Genomic DNA, 22,571 nt, shown 5'->3' with positions numbered 1-22,571 from the left:
ATAATGGCTGCAGATGATAATAAATTTTTTTGGTAAAACATGCAAATTATATGCATCCATAAATATTTAAACGTTAATATAATTAAAAACACTAACCAGATAATTTATTTTATTATTTACATGGAGGAGATCCACTTTTCGTGGAATGTCCAATATTAGACAAAGCTGTAACACATCTTTCAATTTAATCCGAGAACACTTGTTCGAATCAACATATTTCAATATATAATACATTAAACAAACGTATTATGAATTTAATTCACAATTAAAAGAACTAGAAAAATTGTTCATCACAACTCCAACTTGGCGACGAAGAATTTAAATGTAAGGTAACTTTTGGAACACCCTGTTCACATATTCAGCTTCCGTGAGCAGTAAAGTCCTCCGAGGATACAAGAACAACCACACAGAGAATGAAGCCCGGCTATTGTAGAAGTCTTGCACACCACCATTCCACGACAACCTGAAGTTGTTTCATTACTTTGAAGTATGTAAAATTGGCGCACGTGTGCTCGAGCGAGTTTTGAGCAACACTTTGCTAATGCTCTTCGGGGGACTTCTGGAGCACGGACAAAGTTGTCGGTGAGGGCAAGTATTAGATCCTTCCAGGTGTATAATTTGGTCCCTACAGGGTAGCAAGCTGTGCAGATATTTCACAAAGAAGGAAATGTGTGTCAACATCTTGAACATAAACCTTCATACGCATTTTTATCAAACGACACGTATCATTCTTTTTGGCCTGTGGTTAAGGTTGATGCTTACACCGTCAACAATTTCCATAATTTTGCGGTGATGACATCATAAAATCTACTGATCGTTCACCGTAAGTCCAAGGGGGCCACTTGTCCCCCACCCCGGAAAACAAGTGGTGAAAAATTTCATTCTGTACATTGTTATAAACGTTATTCCCTTTTCAAATAATTCAAAATGAAGCCTTGCTCCCATGAAACAGTGTTGTTGTCGTCTTTTAAAATATAGTTGTTTGCCCCACCCCAACCGTCATGGATACGCTCATGTTCTACAATACTTTCATCGTAAATGAGAGAAACTTCAAAACGATGAATTTAACTTATAAATTTAAAATATCCTACATGGAACTAATTTAAATTTTAGATACTTTAGAACTGTTATAAAGTGTTTGTTGTCGTGTGGGCAGCAAATTGATACCAAAATGCACAATAATTTACGTAAAAGTACATAAAAAGTTATATTCAAGCAACAATAAGTTTGAACTACTGCCATTGGATGGAACAACTTGCAAACAAGTGAAAGGCAAAGAAAGCTGAGGTGTTGCTTTCCCTGTGATGTGATTTTACAGTACAATTAAGGTAACTTTTAAAGCTTGAGAAGTAAAAGTATAGCATAAAACTGTTTAAGACTTTCTTTTTTGAATACATTGAAAATATTTCGAATGTCCAAGGATATTTGGAATCTGTCGTTTGGTTAGTTTCAATCCAGAGAGATTTATTCGAAAGTTGTAAAATTGTTTCATTGTAATCGTTTGTTATAATTGCAACGATGAGAGTGGATATAAAGTTCATGCAATCACAGTAATAATAACTGAGCATTCGAACAGAAAGCTTAACACTTTTTAGTGCAATTTCATAGAAACAAACACACGCTTGTTTTACTATCCAATCTACACTGCTAGAAGTTATCGTCAAATTTGCAATATTGTACTGTTGTTTATCTATTAGTTTACAAATTTTTTTAGGTGAGAAATGAAATTGACGGTTTGTTATGACTTATCCTTATTGACATAAACATAATAACATGTCAAGATTGGAACTTCATAAAATTGTATATTCAAACTTATAACAAGGTGAATTACATTTTAAAACACTTAAATCATACAACAGGATACATAAACAAGATGCATAATCGTGGCTATGCACAGACTATGTACATTGGCCATAGTTGCTAGTTTACCTTCTACAATAATCTATTTTATAGCATACTGGCTGATTACCCGACCTTGCTCGGATGTTGAATGAATTCTAACTATAGCGTAAAATGTAACTAATTTTATTTATTGCTATTTAAAAGCATAAGTACAGTACAAATTAAAGTAATATATTTTAAAAATTAACTATAATATAAATTTAACAACAATTTATGAACGACATTTTTAGTTCCACCCCCAAGAGCAGGAATAAATAAATTAAACGGCATTAGGAGTGTCACTATTCATCTTAGCGGCCCCGAAAATTATGGATTCCACACTAATATCGGTCGTTTAAATGTCAGCCCTTCCCACCCCCACCCCCCAGGGGTGTCTTGGAGTTGAACGGCATTTGGAGAGTCACTATTCGTTAGCGACCTCGAAAACTGTGGATTCCACACTAATATCGGTCGTTTTCGATAGTTTTTACATGTCACCCCCATCCCACCCCCACCCTTATGGGGTGCAAGAGGTGTCTTGCAATTACACGGCATTGGGAGTGTCACTATCCGTCTTAGCGACCCCGAAAACTATGGATTCCACAATAATATCTGTCGTTTTACATGTCACCCCCTTCCCACCCCACCCCCAGGGGTACCACTGCTTTTTGGAGTTGAACGGTATTGGGAGTGTCACTATTCATCTTAGCGACCCCAAAAACTATGGATTCCACACTAATAACCTTCGTTTTTTAATTTTTTTACATGTCACCCCCTTCCCACCCTTACCCCTAGAGATGCCAGGGGTGTCTTGGAGTTGAACGGCATTGGGAGTGTCACTATTCATCATAGCGACCCCGAAAACTATGGATTCCAAACTAATCTCGGTCGTTTTACATGTTAACCCTTCCCCAACCGTAGGGGTGTCTTCGAGTTGAAAGACATTGGGAGTGTCACTCTTTATCTTAGCGACCCCGAAAACTATGGATTCCACACTAATATCGGTCGTTTTCAATTATTTTTATGTCACTCCCTTCCCACCCCACCCATAGGGTGTGCCAGTGGTGTCTTGGAATTGAACGGCATTGGGAGTGTCACTATTCATCATAGCGACCCCGAAAACTATGGCTTCCAAACTAATATCGGTGGTTTTACATGTCAACCCTTCCCATCCCCAACCTTAGGGGTGTCTTGGAGTTGAAAGGCATTGGGAGAGTCACTGTTTATCTTAGCGACCCCAAAAACTGTGGATTCCACACTAATATCGATCGTTTTCGATTATTTTTATATGTCACCCCTCTCACTCCCACTCCTAGGGGTACCAGGGATGCCTTACCCCCACAGTATTTCTTTCGAGATTGCAAGTGATATGTGTTCCAAGTTTGGTTGAAATCGCTCCAGGTGTTCGAGTGTTACGCCGGAACAAACATACACACATAAACACATTTTTATATATTAGATATCAATCTTCTCTCCTTCGAGAGAAAACAAACTTATGAGAGGTAAAACACACTTGTACTTTTTACTCTTTGAGATTTCCTTCATCCCATCGAACTATGTCCTAGAGCAAAACTATTCCCTTGCTTCTTAGATGAACTGGTTCCTGGACAAAGATTACTTCCTCCCTCCCTTCTTAGACGAACTGGTACTTGTGGTGCATATATTTTTCTCAATGTAGCAAAGAGTTCCTCCAAGGTGCAATCTTGTGGATCCTTTATACTTAATCTGTGTTCCAGCTCTTCATATGGTAAACTACCGATTACAGAAATGAGAGTAAATACTCGTTTTCTTTCTTGTACTTCGTGGCTTCAACAAACGCCTTGAATCTTTTAATATGTGAATTTATATCCTGGCTTGGGTCATAAGCCTCAAATGCAGGTATAAAACTTACGTGTTTTTCCATACTGGCTCAATTGGACTTAATTACTATATAATTCTACTTACAGTAGTAATTGTTTATCTTCTATAATCATCATCGCCATTTTGTTATGTCTTATCCTTATTGACATAAACATAATAACATGTCAAGATTGGAACTTCATAAAATTGTATATTCAAACTTATAACAAGGTGGATTACATTTTAAAACACTTAAAATCATACATCAGGATACATAAACAAGATGCATAATCGTTGCTATGCACAGACTATGTACATTGGCCATAGTTGCTAGTTTACCATATACAATAATGCATTTTATAGTATATATATCACGGTTTTAAGGACAAAGGCCCCAGTTTTGTTCAAGTTTATATAGCATCTGAAATCTTGACACTTTCAACGATAGATATATGTGAAAATGTTAAAATGGAGGAGAATCTAAAAGGTCAGATATTCAGCTGAAGTTATTGTAACGGCTAAGATACAATGAAGTACTTTTTCAGACCTTCATTTCAGCAAAATAGACGCGTATCAATATAACGCTCCTTACAACCCATCGTAACCAACACTTGGATTTGATTGATTGATTGAGTTGGTGTTTTAAGTTCACTTTATGCACAGTAAGGTTAATCTGGGCTTGACCTACAGGCTAAAGTGGGATCCGAAGCATTATATGCCTCCGCCGGGTATCGAACCCGGGAAACCTTGATTACAAAGGCGACGACAATACCACTGCGCCATCTGGGAGGCCTCCAAAACTTGAAAAATTCATGTATCGTGGAAGTGGTTGATGTGAGGGAGAGGCATTATGTAACGATGTTTGGTTCGAATAAACAAATAAGAACAATAACAAGTAGCTTCACTGAACAAAGGATTCTGGCTTGGACAATTCTACAAAATATATATTTGATAGGGCCGCTGTGGTCCAGTCGGTAGTGTTCGAATGTTAGACTAAAGTCTGAACTAAGTACATTGTTGTAAAGTACAAATTATGAGCTATCATAATATGGACTAGATATAAACACCTATCACTTAGAAGATGCAGTAAGTAATAACTTCCATATGCAATATTAGATGACGTAGAACGCAATCAGGAGGTTCAGCTATTTTGCTTCTTTCTCCTCAAGTTATATCACTATAGGTACAACCAACAGGCTCAATCATGTCATTCAGACAGTCCAAATGACATACTAACGTCATTTGTTCAATTAACCATGTAACTACTTGGGAACAGCAAATAGGCCATATTGGGTACTAGGCCATATTGAGATCAGGTACCTTACGTATCACTAAATCATTGATTTTGTTTAAAAAAAATTACCGGTATATGATCATTTGAGTAATGATCAGTACGATAGATGACAGTTGAATGTTATTACATAATAAATGATTGTTTTTAAAGCATCAGTGAATTGTTAAACATCACCATATTGATGTTACACAGATTACATTTAATTTAATAAAGATTTACATTAGCATATCTGTCAGACTGAATGAACAATTAAACTATATAACTACCAAACCCCTTAAAAACATGTTTAAAAACAAGTTGTTGTAAAACCCTTTCAACATGCCTATTTATATATTTATAGATCGGCTCTATTCTTTAGTTTAAGCACGACGGTGAGGACGAATACTGACCGAGTGAATTTGATTAAAACACTCACAGAGCAGCTTCGATTGATTAATCAACGCACTCTTTAACAGCATACTTTCTTTTGTGCATGTCATTTGATAGGGTGTTGCCTGTTCATCACACCAATTGTGAAAATATCATTTCCGCAGTAAAAGCAGTTACGCACCCACCCAGTGTTCGAATTAACGGGGGGATGCCGGGAATTCCCCCCCCCCCTGCAAATTGTCTTTTCCGGCAGAAGAAAATGTTTTAATCCCTGCCAGGGATGGTTTTATCCTCCCCAAAGAAAATGAAATTGATAGTACAGTAAACCATTACTTAACTATAGAACTAACAGCACTTAAAATCATTCCAGAACAGTTATTTAATCTTTAAAACCACCGCCTCCTACTTCGCGTCTGAAATTCGATTTTTAAATAGACCATGATTTACAAAATCATGGTCTATTTTACAAAACGCTCCCACACCAGCGGCATTGCTCTGTCCATTATTAAGGGCATGCTGAACAGTTTCCGTCAAGGTCATCCCTCCGATTCAGTGTTGGCAACTTAGCTGTTTTTGGGCCAGATCTGGCTCTTTCGTGCACTCGTTTCGCTGTGAACTAGAGCACTCGCCACCATGCTCCACTATGATGCCATCACTGGCACTAAGACACACAGTCCTACTTTTGCCATGAGTATCCATTTTGCACGTGACGTGATATTGCTATATTGGCTGCGTCACCCCACCCCCTCTTACCTTCCAGGCTAATTTTTTATAGCGTCGTGGAGATGACGTAATATTGTTATCCGGGAATCCTTTATTTTCGATTTTATACGACCATTGGTGGATTATTGAGATAGGTGATGCCGCCGGAAATCTTATAATAAATTGTCATTACTTTAAAGTTAATGGTAATAGCAGCGCCCCAACCCCTTTGACACCTAAAATTAGAATTACCCTAGGGGGCACTTTATTTTGCCTTCGTAATGTAGCTCCTTGGAAGTCAGTTTTAATTCAAATTGCGAAATTTAGCTCTTTTATCCGCATCAGGTTTGGCAACACTGCCAGGAGAGCCGTAGGAGGCAACGATAAATGCATTGCACTTATGGGAGTATTATTTGATTTGTTCTCTTGGGAATATCAAACTTCCGATGGCATAGAAAAGATATTAACGAAAAGAGGACAGTTTGAATATGTGTTCGACAAGAGGAAAAGTCGAAATTTCCATTTGATTAGCTGCAACTTGAAGTTGTCGATTTTTTCCCATAAGGAATACATGGGATTCTGAAAATTCTCAGTCATCATATTTTTCAAACATCGGTCTAGCTTAATAATCGACATAAAAGAAGCTTCCACTTGCAACATGAGGAGAAATTCATAGTCTTGCATTGCCCATTCCGACGATATTAAAATAAAAGCACATATGGTGCGTAACTGTAACTCCTAACATACGAAAACCTGCCGCCATGGCAAGTAGAGTTCATTTCATCAGCTGCTAGGTACTAGGAACGTCAAAGGCAGGAGAAGATTATAAAATTAGGGCTGACTACTACTACGTACCCCGCTTTCAAAATCCTGGGAACGCCACTGCATACACAAATTAGCATACCCAATAAAAACCTTTTCTAGGAATGGAATCACAACTACGCCACTGAGTGAGCATCCCCCTTCCCCAAAGCAGAAAGCTTAATTCGCACATTGCACCCTCTGCCCATTATTCTAACACCAGTGAGGTTGCAACACTGAGCAAAGTTTTGGTTATTTTTGCGCAACCCACGGCGCCTCCTTTAGCCCGAAGAAGACTGATACAATTGCCGAACGCAGAAGCCTCAGAAGCCCGGGCTCCTCTGATGAGAACTTCATTTTCTAAGTCATTTAACAAATCCAACAAGTGACTAAATGCTTTAATTTTCTAATTCATTTAAGTAATCTTTGCATCAGAGGAACCCTCCGAGAGAAACCCTTTATCAGGCACGGTTTTAATTGTAACTCCGCTCTAAGTTCTTCCTTAAGATCCCGAGTCAAAGAAGATAGGCAATCAGCGCTCTGTCTTCCAGAGATTCTGCGGGTTGTAATTTGCCAGTGTTTCGCAGGAATGCTTCCCCCCACGTATAAGCCTCCTGTTCGCTATGAAGAGGGTGAAAGCGGGGGAAGCTCCCAGGCAATGTGGTGAATGGAATTTTGAGAGTCTCTGAATAGTTACTTATCCCATCAATAAAGACAAAATTTCAGATAAGTAAGCAGTATCTCTATATACAGGGCAATTCAAACTTATTCGTTCGATTTCATATACAGGGTTATTCAGTACGAATTCGACAACATAGCGGAAACAATTATCTTATCTGCTGAGAAAGTGTTTACGTCTGGCTGGTACGTATCCCTCAATGAAGACAACATTTAAGTAAAATAATCAGTATCTCTATATACAGGGTAACTCAAACTTAATCGTTCTATTTCACATACCTACAGTGTTATTCTGAACGAATTCGACAACATATCAGAAACGAATATCTTATCTGCTGAGAAAGTGTGTAGGTCTGACTGGTACGTATCCCTCAATAAAGAAAAACAATCAGTAAAGTAATCAGTATATCAATATACAGGGTAATTACAAATGATTCGTACCGATTTCATGTATAGTGTTATTCAAATCGAACTGGACAAAACAGCGGAAAGCTTCATTGTAACGAGTAACATAGAGAATTGCTGCTGATGGTATTACTGATAGTAGCTAGCAGATGGCACTATTGTGCGCGACATGGCTTGCTGTGGTCACTGCCAACATGACATCGCCCAGCGAGAAGTCATTCTGTGTAGTTTGTCACGAAACAAAATCTAATGTCGCTGTGGAACTTTTGTGTCGGTACGACTTTAACAAGTAATCACCATCTTTTCTATTTGTAAATAGTGCAAACAGTTTGTTGAGGATGTATGTATTTATAAACATGCAAAAGTAATGTTCATGAGTACACAAAGTATGCATCTGTTCTGTTAGCAGAAACTACTATGAATGGCTGACTGAAAATGAAAATGACATCATTTTTCAGTTACATGAGATTGCACCTCATTTCCAAAATAAGGTATAAGATTTTCTCAATGGGATATTTCCGCGTCGTTGGATCATCAATTCTTTTCCAAGCGTTCCAAGTATTTTGTTCTGCCCACCAAAATGCCAGACTTCACACCGCCTGTTTTGTTTTGTTAAATACTGTTTGTCCCCCCTTTCCTTTTCACATTAGACTTACTAGGACGCACAGCTGAAGTTATTACACAAGTCAATCGGGAGACGCTGGAAAGTATGGGCTAATTTGACTATCGCTTGTACTGTTACTCGTGGAGCATAAACGGAATTGTCATTACAAATAAATTCTGTAATACCACACATGTAACCTTCATTTGATAACTCTTTTCTTTTAAATATTTATGGACTTCATTTTGAATAATCCTGTATTTTGAGTACATACGTCGTAAAGGTGCGTTATACATTAGTATGAAAGGAAACATGCACAATTTCATGCCATATCTTACAAGTACTTTATGCAATTTGCCTCAGTAACACGAGTCAAGTTCCAAGCATTAACGGTCTAATATGTTAGTTTTCACAGATTTCACGGCAGTACTAACGCAATTTTTCACGTTAGTAGACCACGACCTATGTCATCATCTCATGTGCCTAGGAGGTCTACCAGGGTTAAAGTACCTCCTGATATACAGGGTGTCCGGGCTAGAGGTATACAAAAATACACACATATATTTTAGCATCTCATCTGTAAAGTTTTTTAACTTTCTTGTCCTGGTTATGCACAAAGTAACTCAGAAAGTTTTTATGTACGTTGATGCACCTCAATGTTAGCACAATTTGTAGCTCGACACATATCCAAACGAATAGGCATTCTCATGCCAAGCGTTGACCAGCATTTGAGGCGTTATTAGCGCAACGATACGCTGTCTCAAATCACCAAAACCGTGAACTTTCCATTGTACACAACATCTTTAATGAAGCCCCATGCAAAAAAGTATCATCTTGTCAAATCTGGAGTGGCCAGGCAGTTTCTGCGCATGCGTGACTCAACAGCACGATTGATCGTCCAAGTGGACTACTGAAATCTTGGGTCGATGGTCAATCGACTGAGCTTCAATACGAGACAATACAAAGAGCAGTTTTCGCATTATAAGCAGTTATTTCTGTATACCTCTAGCCCGTTACTTTTTTTGATGATTATGGTTACCTCCGGTTGATTTTTCTTTTAGTTGAGGGAGGAATTAATGTTGCCTTCTAGAGGAAGAAGACAAACGACTCGACTATTAGGGAGAATTCACACCGAAGAGAGACGCGACACGAGTTTCCTACCGAAGATACAAGATGCACGCGACACTTGATTCTTTGCTCACTTTGTATGATGGTACCGATATAATTGCAATAATCAGTTTATTAGTCACCCGAAAAAAACGTAACAAGACACATTGTTGCATCTAAATCGCGTCGTAAAATTTGTGCAAGTTATTGAAACTCCGGAGATGCATGTCGTGCATGAGAAAACTTAGAAATAATATGCACTGACATCAAACTGTAACACCATTAAGCCTTGTTTCCATGATATGAAAAACTCAATATGCTGACCAAGGCAGTAATTTATTTTATTATAAAACAAACTAAACGTAACGTTTCAACCTTCTATCAAGGTCTTCTTCAGACTCTGTATCAAGTACAAAAGTAACAAGATACAAAAACAGGGCATTATATATACACAAACATTACTCCCCTCCAGACTATTAAAAAATTGTTCTGGAATATTCTAGCAGGTGGCTTTCCCTTGTCAACTGTACTTTCACCTAGAAGGCTAAACATATTTTCTTCCATCTAGAATGTGGTTGGACTCTTTATCTCACGCTCATTTTCCTTCATTCTTCTTCCTTCTTCTCTCCCCTTTCTCTCTTGTCCTTTCCACTCTTTCTAACACCTTCTTCCATTCTTTGTTTATCTTCAGTCTCCCATTTCAGTTCATTGTATTTTCTTCACCTTTCTTCTCTATTTCCTTGGCCTCCTTCCATTTTCTCACTAGTATTCTCTTCTCCCTTCCTATCTGCTTAGCCTCATCCCACTCTATGTCTTCGCTATTCTTAAGATGCTTCTCCCTCCCTTCCTGTAAGTTTTAATGTCCGCTTTCCGAAGCACTTTGCATATCTTTTCTGTGGTCTTCCCCCTATTCCTTATTCCAAACCTCCTCTCTTTTTCTTTCAAACTGTACAGGCTAGACTTTCCAGCCTGGATAAAGCGAATACCTAAACACAGAAATGGTTCTAAATTTTCGTGAAACCATGTTCAGGTATTTATTTAAGTCAATGCCCTTAGACCAAGAATTTTCCTTGTAAACACCTTTTCAGTATTTAAGATTTTATGCGTGAATTAACATGTACCTATGAAATTAAATATTGATAAATAAATTCTGGCATAGGCCTAATCATAAAGAGTAATAACAGTTTGATTACGTGTGTAGGATTGTTGACAAATATAAAAATATGGATGACGAAGTGGTAATGTCGTCTCTTTGTAATTAAGTGATTCCGGGTTCGATAACCGGTGGAGGCACATATTGGCGCGGGTCCCACTTTAAACTATAGGTCGAGTCCTGATAAGTATATTACTTAAACAACGAAAACTCACAACTCAAATATGATATTGGGATTATGATTATTATCAACCACTTTCAGCAGAACATTTCGCAGCTCAGTATAGTTGATACGAGGGCACGGTATCGGGTCGCGGTCCGGCAGTTGAAAAACAATGCACTAGAGTACTTTGCCATGTTGACTGATCTATTTTGGACTAAAGTCCTTCCATATGCTGACTTCTTCAAATAAAAGCAGTCACGTCGTAATTGGCGAAAACACGGCCTCTTTACACAATGTCGAAGACAAATTACAGCCGATAACTGCATCAAAATACTTGATAGAGCGAAAATAACACTGTGTTTAAAGCTTAAGTCATTGCAAAAACATTGTACATATAGATACTTTATTATATCAACAAATTTGAGCTTCAAACACGTTGTAAGGCCTCCGGTTGGGTAGCCAGACAATTGCGATGAAGGACAATTGCGATGAACATAGTTAAAAGTGAAATGGCGGGTGGACAATTGCCATCACATCTTAAATCTTCTATCAAATTGAAGGGTGACTTAACACCCCGTACAATACCTCTTAGAAGAGAATTATGGGAAATATTGATATTTCCGAATAGAACACTGATTCCTCTCACACTTTCTCCAGGCTTGGGACTGGAAAGGTAGCTTGTAAACGTATTTGCATTACAACCACTTTTAGGTTAGGTGCAGCTGTGGGTTAGTCATACTGACCGTCGTAATTGTCCTACCATTAATTTATAAAATGACCTTCACCGTCAAACTCATCGCAATTGCCCGTGATTTTGGCTTTATCGCAATTGTCCGCCATCGCAATTGTCCTAGATTCCTCCGGTTGGGCTCTCTTCTAGAGTCTAAATATAGCTAGCTGGAGTGAAGCATTCACTGCAGATAGGCGAACAACAAACTCAGGCGACACGATGCACGGTATTGAGAAAACGGCGCAGTCCGAGAAACACGTAAGTGACACGTGCATCTTGCCGTGTCTCTTCGGTTGGAAAGGTTGCATTGATTACCGAGGGTTCGCTTCCAAGCGACACGTGTTTCTTCGGTGTGAATTATCCCTTACTATGGAATAGTCCGTGGAAAAGGAAATTGTAAGACTTATTCAAAGTATGTAAGGTTGTATGTTCTTTGTATTTCGGAGAGTTACCTGAATAAATGTAGCTTTTCTCGGTAATGTCTGCGTTTATATAGCACAAGTCACCAAACACCAAAAGAGAACCGATGTCGTCATCTTCACCCATATCGTCGTGCATCAAATGAGTAGAATTTAATTATTTTCATTGTAATCTTACCTCAACGCCTGCAATTTCTATGCATTCATACCCAAACGTCGTCGCAAAACTCCGAAGTAGTCGTTTGGGCAATTTCTTGTTCCCACGACCACCATGGAAGGTGACCTTTCACGGGCTACATTGAGAAAATGAGATTCTTCCAATATCTTCAGATACGACTGGACTGACAGATCATTTTGGCACCTGTTGTTGTGAAGTTTCGTTTCTCTGATGTGGTTTTGGCTGATTGTTTAGCGTTCTTCTTGCATTTCGAGTTCTGCGATCCCTGCCCTCTCGCTTGATGTCAATTCTGTGTGTGCGGTCCTTAAAAGAGTAAACAACTAAACTCAACTATTTCTGTGCGTTTTGCATCTACAACTCTCGAACGGCCGATACCAACTGTTAGTAGTCTGAGAACGTACTGGATTAATTTCGTATCGTTGACAAAACAAACGACACACCGATATAATCAATTCAAATGTAGAAAAGTGGATCTTTGAGAGATGTCTTCTGTGTTCGGTCACCATTTTCCTTTGCACTGATTTCTGCAATGGTTAGAGCGTCAGGTCTTCCATCTACCGGCAAAGTGTAAAATCTTGCGAGTTTTCTTTGGTATTGGTGTACAGCGTTATAAACTCAAAATATATTGTCAGTTGAAACTCGACGAATAGTTTTCAATTACCCTGTATAATTAACGGTATTATTTTGTTTGTGAACCACAAGAAACAATAAGCTGTAGACTGCAATTTTTCTGGCTGAACTCCTTCCAAGAAAAGGTTTTGATTAGGCTGCATTCAGATGGGGAATATACAAGGTGAAAACTAATATTCTTCCTGTAGTAAATTGAGCTTCCTGTAGGGAAAGAAAAATATTTTTCTACAGGAAGTTCAGTGGTGAAGGTTACCATTTTTTTCTGCTATAAAACTGGCTCCCCTACAAGAAGAATGATTTTTTTTTAAATTTGGGAAACATCTTAAATGTACTAATAATGTAATTGTAATAGAAAACTGAGTCTGTCGTAGAAAAACAGGAGCTTTGGTTAGCCTACTTTTATCTTAGGAAAAGAAGGCGTGGACGGCAATTCTTCAGATACAAGAATTCTGCAGGCAAGAAATTGTTGCGTTTTTTGCGTCAAGGAAGGCAGATAGATCTTTCAGCCATCTAGCGTCACAATTTCACACTAGGGCGAATTTTATAATTGCGTTAACGAAAATGTGTTAGTGAACGACCAAGAGTGGCATTTGTGGATGGAGGTTCAACGCCCCTGGATGCGCCGCAACTTCCCGAGGAAGCATCCAGGAAATAGAAGGTAAATCTTACGATTTATATGTATGAACCGGAGAGGAAGTAGGAGGGGGGGCAGGGGGGGAGAAGAGAGAGTATCATTGTCAGTCGCCGGCAACTCGCACACTTTTCCTTCGCCGCGCAACCGTGGAAAGGAAGAAGAAACATACAAAGAAAACTCAAAGTTGAAGGAAACACTATTTCCAGCGTTCGCCCCGCGGTATTGTCTGCCTCGAAGGGAAGGAAGGAGGGGGGTTGAGGAGAGGGAGGGAGACGTGAGAAGTCTCAAAGTAGCTCGCAGCGTGAAATCAAGTGTCCGGTGACAAGCGGAAAGATTTGAATTTTTATTTGCAACTTAGGAGACTTCCTAGGGAATCCGCCAAATAAAATAAACCGGATATCTCTTAGCTCGACCGCTCCCCCCTATCCAAGAGGGATGCCAGGTTCTCGCCAGACACTCTGTTCTCCTAGATTTTTTTTTATTGAGGTTCCATGCAGTGGCAGTTTTATCGATGGCCGTGCACGCGGCTATTCCAATTTCTGTTACGATCCATTCTCACGTCTGCGGGAAAGACTGGAAGCGCACTCCATCTCCCCCCGCGGCCGCCCCTGATCTCTCAGACGCTTTAGCAATATTAGGACTCGAATATACTCGCCCGCGTCACTCTTTTTCCGTGCCGCAGTGATTCTGCGGTCGGCGAGGGAATTAAAGAAAACCAAACCGTGACAGGCGTGACTGTTAAACCGTTCCCGTGCAGACACTACTAACCTTGTTCTTTGCATTTATCAAAACTTCTGAAAGTGTTTTTTTTTTTTTGGCGATTTATTACGATCTCCAACATGGGCACCCGCAGAGGGGGGAGCTTTTTCTCCTACATGAATTAATGTTAAGTTTTCAGTTATGCAAACTGTATATAGATATACAGAATATGGAAATTACAAATGTATGTAATTAAAAAAACAACATAAGTAGTAGTAGCAGTAGTTAAAGCCGTGAGTGGTACACATGGGTCCTCAGGACCCAATGGAAATTTGTTGACGTGTTTACTCACAGATGGCAGGTCTGATTACTTTCATCTCCCTAATAGTGTTTTGACTGGCAGTGGTGAATGTTGTGCTGAAAAAGTTTTTCCGTAAAGTGCTTGGAAGCTTGTGTATTACAAGGGAGTGGGTTCCCTGGATCCAAGTGTACCATTTATGTAACTTTTTATCTGGATGAGGGATTATTGATTGATCATTTGTTACATTTCCTTCTGTTCCAAACATTATGGTGGGAGGAAGTCATTTAACCGATGATGAAATAGCAGACATCCTCAATAGGGAAGAATATTCTGAATATGATGCTAATTACGTACAGAGTGAACATGACAGTGAAACTGAGATATCATCTGATAACACCATTGCTGGAACAGAGGAAATCGATGACAATTCTGCAGAGGGATATCCGTGGTTTAGTGCTGCGTATTCTTGGAGAAGCACGTCAAGAAGAACCACCAGATGTTGTAGTAACTACTGAAATTCGTAAAAGTTGCGCATTGTCCCCCAGCAAAAAGGACAGGAAAACAAACAACTACTGCCACTGTTGCAAACTACCAATCTGTATATTATGCTCACACTGTTCAGAAAAAGTTTGATCTCTTTTGTAGCAACTCATGAGAGCATCTATATTGTACCTGAAAACTTTTGAGCAACGAAGAAAATGGTTCACGTCAAAATTTCCAATTTTTAATAATACGGGTCCCCAGGACCCAAGTGTACCAATGTTTTTTAAGTGTTCACCACTGAAGGGTAACAACACCAACAAAAATAAAAACAATAATTGCAATAATAAAGCAATAATAATAATAGTAGTAATAATATGGAAAAGAGTATATAGATCTTGCTCAGGATAGGGACAGATAGAAGGCCTGTGTTGCTGCAGCCATGAATCTTCGGGTTTAAGAAGGCTAGAGAGTTAGTTAGTTAGTAGTAATAATAAACGTTTGTGACTGCCCTCCCCCCGAGAAAAAATCCTGCGGGCGCCCTTGATCGTCAATGTTTGTTTCTGTTGACTTCTTCTGTTCTTCATCGTGATTGGTGGAACCATTACGAATGAAACTTGTTGTTTTTGCAGAACGAATCATAAGTATTAGTAATTTCCCATAAAGGGCTAAACCATATTATTTGTATCATATGGTTTCTACGAACCTAATATTTTTGCATTGTTTCTCTGTTAACAAGTAAACACAATTAGACCGACGATGTGTATTATGATTTTCTTATCTCTCAAGTTTTATTTTGGTATTATTATCTGTTTGCCGTCTTTCTCGCCATCACGACTCCAGCATCGACCAACGTTCATACCGGGATCCATTAAAACTTCACGCTGCAATCGACAGCAGAGTGACGATAAAATTCAACCCCACATTTGATTTCGTCAAAATTTATATGCACTTTTGCCACAACTTTTCTCAGGTTGGCCACACTGCCTTCAGCGCTTGTGTGCTATAAGATTGTACTTTTGTGGTCATGTGGCCGACGTTTGATCTTAATAGCTCCATTTTTCTTTCTTTTGTTACAGATTCAACATGGCCGCTCCACTGGCAGTGTGCACCAAGGAAGAACAGAGATCAGTGATCCGATTTCTCTGGTCTGAAGGTGTGTTAGGGGCTGAAATTCATCGCAGGCTTTCAGTACATCTAATGATGTCAGAATAATCTCTTTGGATGATGGGTGACCATCGGTTCATCAGAATCATTTCTCAAGCTTGTTGAATGTTCCCATCAGTGGTGGAGGTTGATGGGCATACTCCCGCTTCGTGTTTCACGCTTGTCCAGCCATTTTTTAAACCTGTCGATCAACTTATACACAATTCTACATGGTAAAGCGCTGTCTCTGTATTGTTCTGAAAGGCTGTGATGAATTTCAACCCCTGACACATCTTCAGACCAGAAAAATCGGATCACTGATCGCTGTTCTTCCTTGGTGCACACTGCCAGTGGACCGGCCATGTTGAATCTGTAACAAAATAAAGAAAAATGGAGCGATTAAGATCAGACCTCGGCCACATGACCACAAAAGTACCACCTTTTAGCATACGGGCACTGAAGGCAGTGCGGCGAGCCTGAGAAAAATTACGGCGCAAGTACATTTACTTTTTGACTTACCCTCGTATATTTGTTATTTAGCGTCACGTTTCTGCCACTTTTGGCTAACTGGAAAATTAGGGATACTCACAAAGAACTCCCAAGCTCAGGCGGGTTTAGAACCAGGGTTCGAACCAGCGACCCCTGGCGTCGTAGCGCGCTGTGCTAACCTCTTCGCCACGGAGGTCCGCTCGGCTCCAAACTAAAATTGACTTCACATTCTCACCAGAACCCACTACAAATTCTCCCTACAATTGACTTCAACTTCGCATCAGAAACGACCAAAACACTTCATTTTGCCAGTCTTTCACATGATATTAATCCAAGTATCATGGCGGCATTCTGTACACTTAGGCGGGTGTTAGATTCAGGCGAATGTACCATTCAGATGTTTTAAGGTCGTAAGGTTGGTGAGAGACAGTTTCGAGATACTGCATCAAGCAGCGACCGAGAACAAGAATAAATAAATTGTTCATGGAATGTCGCATTGGACATCTTCGCGAGTGCAAGAGTTCTGTAACGTACTCTTCCAAAGTCCTCGGCGATCAGCTGTCAAACACGCCTTGTCGCTGGGAATATATTCATAAAGCGAGATTTGATTCAACTATAACCTTCCCGATTGTAGCGTCGTTGTCTTGTAATCAAGAGGTCTCGGGTTCGATACCCGGTGGAGGCACATAGTGGTACGGATGCCACTTTAAACTGTAGGTACAGTCCCGATTAGCCTTACTGTGCACAAAGTGAACTTAAATCACGAAATCAATCAATCAATCATGATTTCAACTACAGTGTAAACGAGATAAATGTAAAGAAAAGTACTCCCTTGTGCTTCGCACCACGCCATGAAGGCGTATGGGGGGGGGGGGGGGTTGGAGTTAGGGCCCCACACTTTCTGATCACGGCCGAAGATAGAGGTGATGTGATCAGCATCACGCCCCTTGCCGCCTTTACCCTGCAGAGTCTCCTCCAGGTACCCACTTTATACGACGCTCGGTGGGCGCCGGAGCCACATAAATCCCGGTTCTCCCCTCCGGGGATCGAACCCGGGTGTCTTGCGTGGTAAAATCGACACGCTACTATAAATCCAGTACCTTTTATTCTGTGTACCAACGTTCGATTCAATCAGTTCCTTTCCTTTCATCAGTCCTGATCAACCCGCTCTAATTGAGGAACAGCGCGTCAGAGCGAGCATCGGTACTGTAGCGCTATGAAATGGGCGGAAAGAAGGAAGAGAATGAGACAGGAAGCTTCGCTAGTCGTGTTCACGCAGTGTGCAGGTGGGAAACTCTCACTGCACTGAAGATACTCGCTGGCCTCCAAAAATACAAATATCTGAAGCATATGTCACATCCATACTGGCTGTTTTAAACCCTACTCTCTATGTTGCCCAGCCATTATATGGCAGTATCCAGAACACGTCTCCGTTACCATCTCAAGTAGCCTATTTATTAGAGATGTGCTTACCTTGTAACTGCCCAGGTGATTCACTACGCACGTGAAGTACACATCCCTGCCTTGGACGACGGTGTGGTTCTCCAAAGCCGCCAGGAACACTGGGTCAGTCTCTTGTTGGTGCTGGCCTGCAACGACAGAAGGAAACATGCTCACTGAACTTAAACCGGAAGCGCATTCCTTTGTTATAATTTAAAACTAGTAAAAGGTAGAAAATATTACCACACATTTCCCCTGATTATTGTACTCGTACAATTCACATATTATTTTGGTAAAACTTCGATAGCGTACCAATGGATTTCTTCATTTTTACACAAGAAACTACTTACCGAAATGAGTTTCTGTAGTATTTAGAAGTTCGTGTAGGTATTTTCTTTCATCGAGAAAAACCGATGTTGTCCGTATATGCTAAATTGAACGAAATGAGTGCTAATGGAACCTAACCTAACAGGCCTAACCTAACCTTGTAGGCATACCTCGTCTCCGTGATTGTTCGTGGGGCTATCGTGAATTTTTGGGGCTAACGTCAATGGTTTGTGGGGTTACCCGTGGATGTTTTTTGGGGCTAACGTCAATGGTTTAATAATTACTCTTTATGTCAAAAATTGAACTTCTTTTCGTGAAAAAAGCAAAATAGCACCTTGACGAATCTTTCGCAATGCAGAATAGGTAAGTACGAATGTTAAAAATGACGAAATAAACGAGTGAGAGGTGTTGGGACGCTATCGAAGTTTTACCATTACTTTCCCAAATGTAATCGGTAATAATAATCGAATTATGATATATCACGTAAAATCTCATTCAGCTACCAACAGATGGAGTGGAATTGTTATGTAAATATCTGAATGAACTATGGCGTAATGTAACACCTTCCAAATTTTAAATTCACTTGGATAATCAGAATGTACCTTTGAAAGTACACTGTCTCTCATACAAAGTAAATAAAAGCTAATACGATTTTTCATGACAACTGACAAGACAATTCTCGTTATATATTTCATGTTTTTGCAAATCACTAGAGACGAATCGGGAATAAAATCACCATTCGGGATATCATTTTCTGATTAACGGAATCCAGTATTAGAAGTGCTAAAGTGTCAAGAATTACGTGAAGATTTCGGTCTTTTATTCCAGAAATTCGAAAGCAATAACTTCAGGGAGAAAACTTGTGTAGAATTCGAGATTTCTGTACACATATTTGTATATGTGTGTGCGTTGAGAATTGATGTGTGTGTGTGTGTCGGCACCGTATATGACAATTATCACCCTGTCAAAAGCTCTGCCGATTTTTTTACGGGTACGCCCGTACATTCACATACGCTCATGTGCACGTATACAGAAACTTTCGTCGTGTATTGGTCATCACTTGCAGCAAAGAGCGGAAGAGGTTAAGGAACTCGAGAGTTTGAAACTTTTATATGAGACACTCCAACGGCAGAAGGTAACAACCGTCTCCATCGGCAAAATCGTCTCGTGCAACAATAATTACCTTAGAAAGTCCTAGCCCGGAGTATCAGCAGCCGGGATTACAAAGGAGAAACAAGAATCCGGTGACAGGTATCTTGCTTTACATTTCAAAACTTACATAATTAGGTTCCGGGAGAGAGATACCCGGAGCAGAATTTCTTCAAATTCCATCCTGGAACAAGTCCCCCAACGGATTCCTAATAACCCCCAGCATGCCTTAAATTGCGTTATGATTGACGTTTTCCAATTTGCGTTGTGAAGTCGAATCTTGTGACGAAACAGGACGGAAGAAGGAGGGAGGGAGGGTGGGGCGGGGAGGAAAATATGAAAAGAAGGCAGAAAATTAGGAATTCCAGATGGCAGTTTTTTTTAGCTCGCAAAGCATCAACTAAGGAAGGAGACTCCATATACCTGTTCTGGAGACATACATATTTCTTCCTAATTAATTAAAACTATGTACGTTTGTATTGGCTCAGAGTATACCTACAGTCTCATTGTAGTAATAAACAACTATGATAAACCTGTTAATTCGATTAATCATAGTCAAATTGAAATACCTTCTTGACAATATGACTTCAGTATCACATGGAAATTGTTACAATTAACAACAATAGGCAAATAAGCCACAAAAAACAAAGTAAATCATTTAAAGTCTATTTTAAGTCCACTTTATACTTCGATAGGCTAATCGGTGCTGGACAGTTGAAAGTGAAATCCGAAGAAAAGTGAAAGTAATGCCGTAACACCATCTATGAGGCTCCAGAAAAACAACGCCCACAGTTGCAATTTCCACATACGTTTTGCAAGTATGGCTCCAGGAGCATTTTTGATAATACCTCGTAAGTTCTTCAACACGCACTTAAATTTCATGAAATAATTTGTTAAAGGTGTATAAAGTGGCATGTTAAGTCACCATTAATTTCTGTTGACGAATGTCCAAGCCCGCAGCGCGTAGCGAGAGGTAGGTTGGGGGGCTGAAGCCTATAGGGAGCAATTCAAAGCTGCTCTTAAAAATAAAAGACAACAAAGTGGGAATATGAGATGTCAGATGTAAAGGGAGAAGGAAAACATACAAAGTGTAACTCGATCCTACTTCTTAAAATCAGAAATGCAAACTACAAACCTTTAAATATAACCTATATTATTTTTAATGAGTTTTCATTTGCTTCCTCATTTCAAAACTTGAAGGATGTAAATATCACAAACCATGGCATAAGAAGAAAATATTGAAGAACGCATATAATATGTCGGTGCTTGTTAGTGCGGGGGCGGCGCCAAACCACAATCTGCTTAAGGCGCCAAAATATGTAGCTATAGAGCTGTGTTCCGCTAAAGTAGTTTAATACTAGAATGGCGGGATGGGCCAAAATGACCCCTACCTTCACTGTCACTTTGATAACTTTCCCGTTTTTTATTTTTTTTTCATTGAAATTTTGTGACTTTTCATAATCCTTTGCCCATTTTAAGATGGTATATTGAAATCTACAAAGAAAAGGATAATTGTTTTCTGTGAAATTTTATGTTATGCCCCTAGAACAGCGGGAGAGATCAATTTGACCCCTGTAAAGTTTCATTTATGCTTGCTCGTAGGCGTAGCTAGAACATTATATTTGGGTGTGCACAAAGAAAAAATGAGGTCTTGTACCTTTTTTAATAGCATATTTTGCAACACAATCACTTGGCTCTTTAACTGCACTGATGTTTGTAAAGGAATATAAATTCACTAAATGACAGTGTTGAAAATTTCTGAATATATGTAGTAGAAAAAATCAAATTGCATAGAAATTACACGCACACAAAATGTTCATAAATGTTACAAACAAATACATCAAAATACATGTCATCTATAACAAGAGACGTCTGTCAAAAGGTACAATGTTTTTAAACTCATCAATAACTTCATTTACATCAATAGACTATGCTTTTTCCTTTTCAACAAATAGCAAGAGCAAGGCTTCCAATCTATCCTGCTTCTGAGTTGCTCTTAATTTAGTTTTAACTTTTTAAGCTTGGAGAAAGCTCTCTCACACGTGCAGCTTGTGACAGGTATAGAAGAAAAGCGCTGCAGTACAGAGTAGAATGCAGTAAATATCTTCTTTCTCCAATGACATCAAAATATCGAAAAACTACAGACACCCGTTTCATCAGCGATAATGCACACGTTTGTACCAAGTAATGACATTTTCAACTTCAACTGCCGCTTATTTTCTCTCATTGAAATATCTGTTTTTAATTCTCTTTAATAAAGCAACCCATTAGGGTGTGCCTAGGCACACCCGGCACACACCGTAGCTACGCCTATGTGCTTGCTGCAATATCAGCGTTAGGTTGCAATTCCTGTGTCATTCCGTCTTTAGCATGTTCCCACTTGTCACAGTTTACATTCCATCATAGGTAGTGTTCTTGGACAGGGAAGGACGTCTCGGAACATGTCTCGTGGTGAAATGTTGCGTATTCTGGAGTGTTCAGTTGTTCATGATTATAATTTTTCTTTGTAATCAAGATGTATCTCAAACCACCTAAACAATTTCATTATAATACATAAAGCACAGATAATAATATGAATTAAAAATATGATCCCACTCTAAAATAATTAGAATTTGAAATGCGTTTCTTATGAGGGTCAAAATGACCCCTTTCCGCTTATCTAGGAGGTATCAGATCCTTCGCCGTTCTAGTGTTAAGGTGTCGTCGTGAATCCATTAAGATAAAAATGGTGCAAGTTATTTTACTTCAGTACTTAACTTACTTTTCTCTGTGACTATACGGTTGCAGTGTGTGGTGCCAGGAACATGGCCTTCACAGGCTTCCATTTCTCTCAAATTTTCTGAAACTATGGGAATTTATAACTTGCAAGATAGAGACACTTTGGTCTGTCGGAGCAGAGGGCGTAAGAGAGGAAAAGCCCCACCTTGATCTCGAGGGAAAGGGAAGGAGAGCCGCA

General features: G+C 39.5%; 1 protein-coding gene across 2 annotated transcripts in view; it reads right to left on the bottom strand.

Annotated features, from left to right (window-relative positions):
* The window catches only part of LOC146002924 (lachesin-like), a 397,885-nt gene that overhangs the window by 124,104 nt on the left and 251,210 nt on the right, over window positions 1-22,571 (bottom strand). For both annotated transcript variants that reach the window (XM_083141087.1, XM_083141081.1), the window contains exon 3: window positions 18,173-18,288. In XM_083141087.1, coding sequence (XP_082997213.1) covers window positions 18,173-18,288 — 116 coding nt within the window. The remainder of the gene's footprint in view (window positions 1-18,172; window positions 18,289-22,571) is intronic.

This window comes from Lepisma saccharinum, chromosome 1, assembly GCF_977018435.1.
Source record: "Lepisma saccharinum chromosome 1, izLepSacc3.1, whole genome shotgun sequence".
Taxonomy (NCBI): domain Eukaryota; kingdom Metazoa; phylum Arthropoda; class Insecta; order Zygentoma; family Lepismatidae; genus Lepisma; species Lepisma saccharinum.
This window is presented reverse-complemented; position numbering and strand designations above follow the sequence as displayed.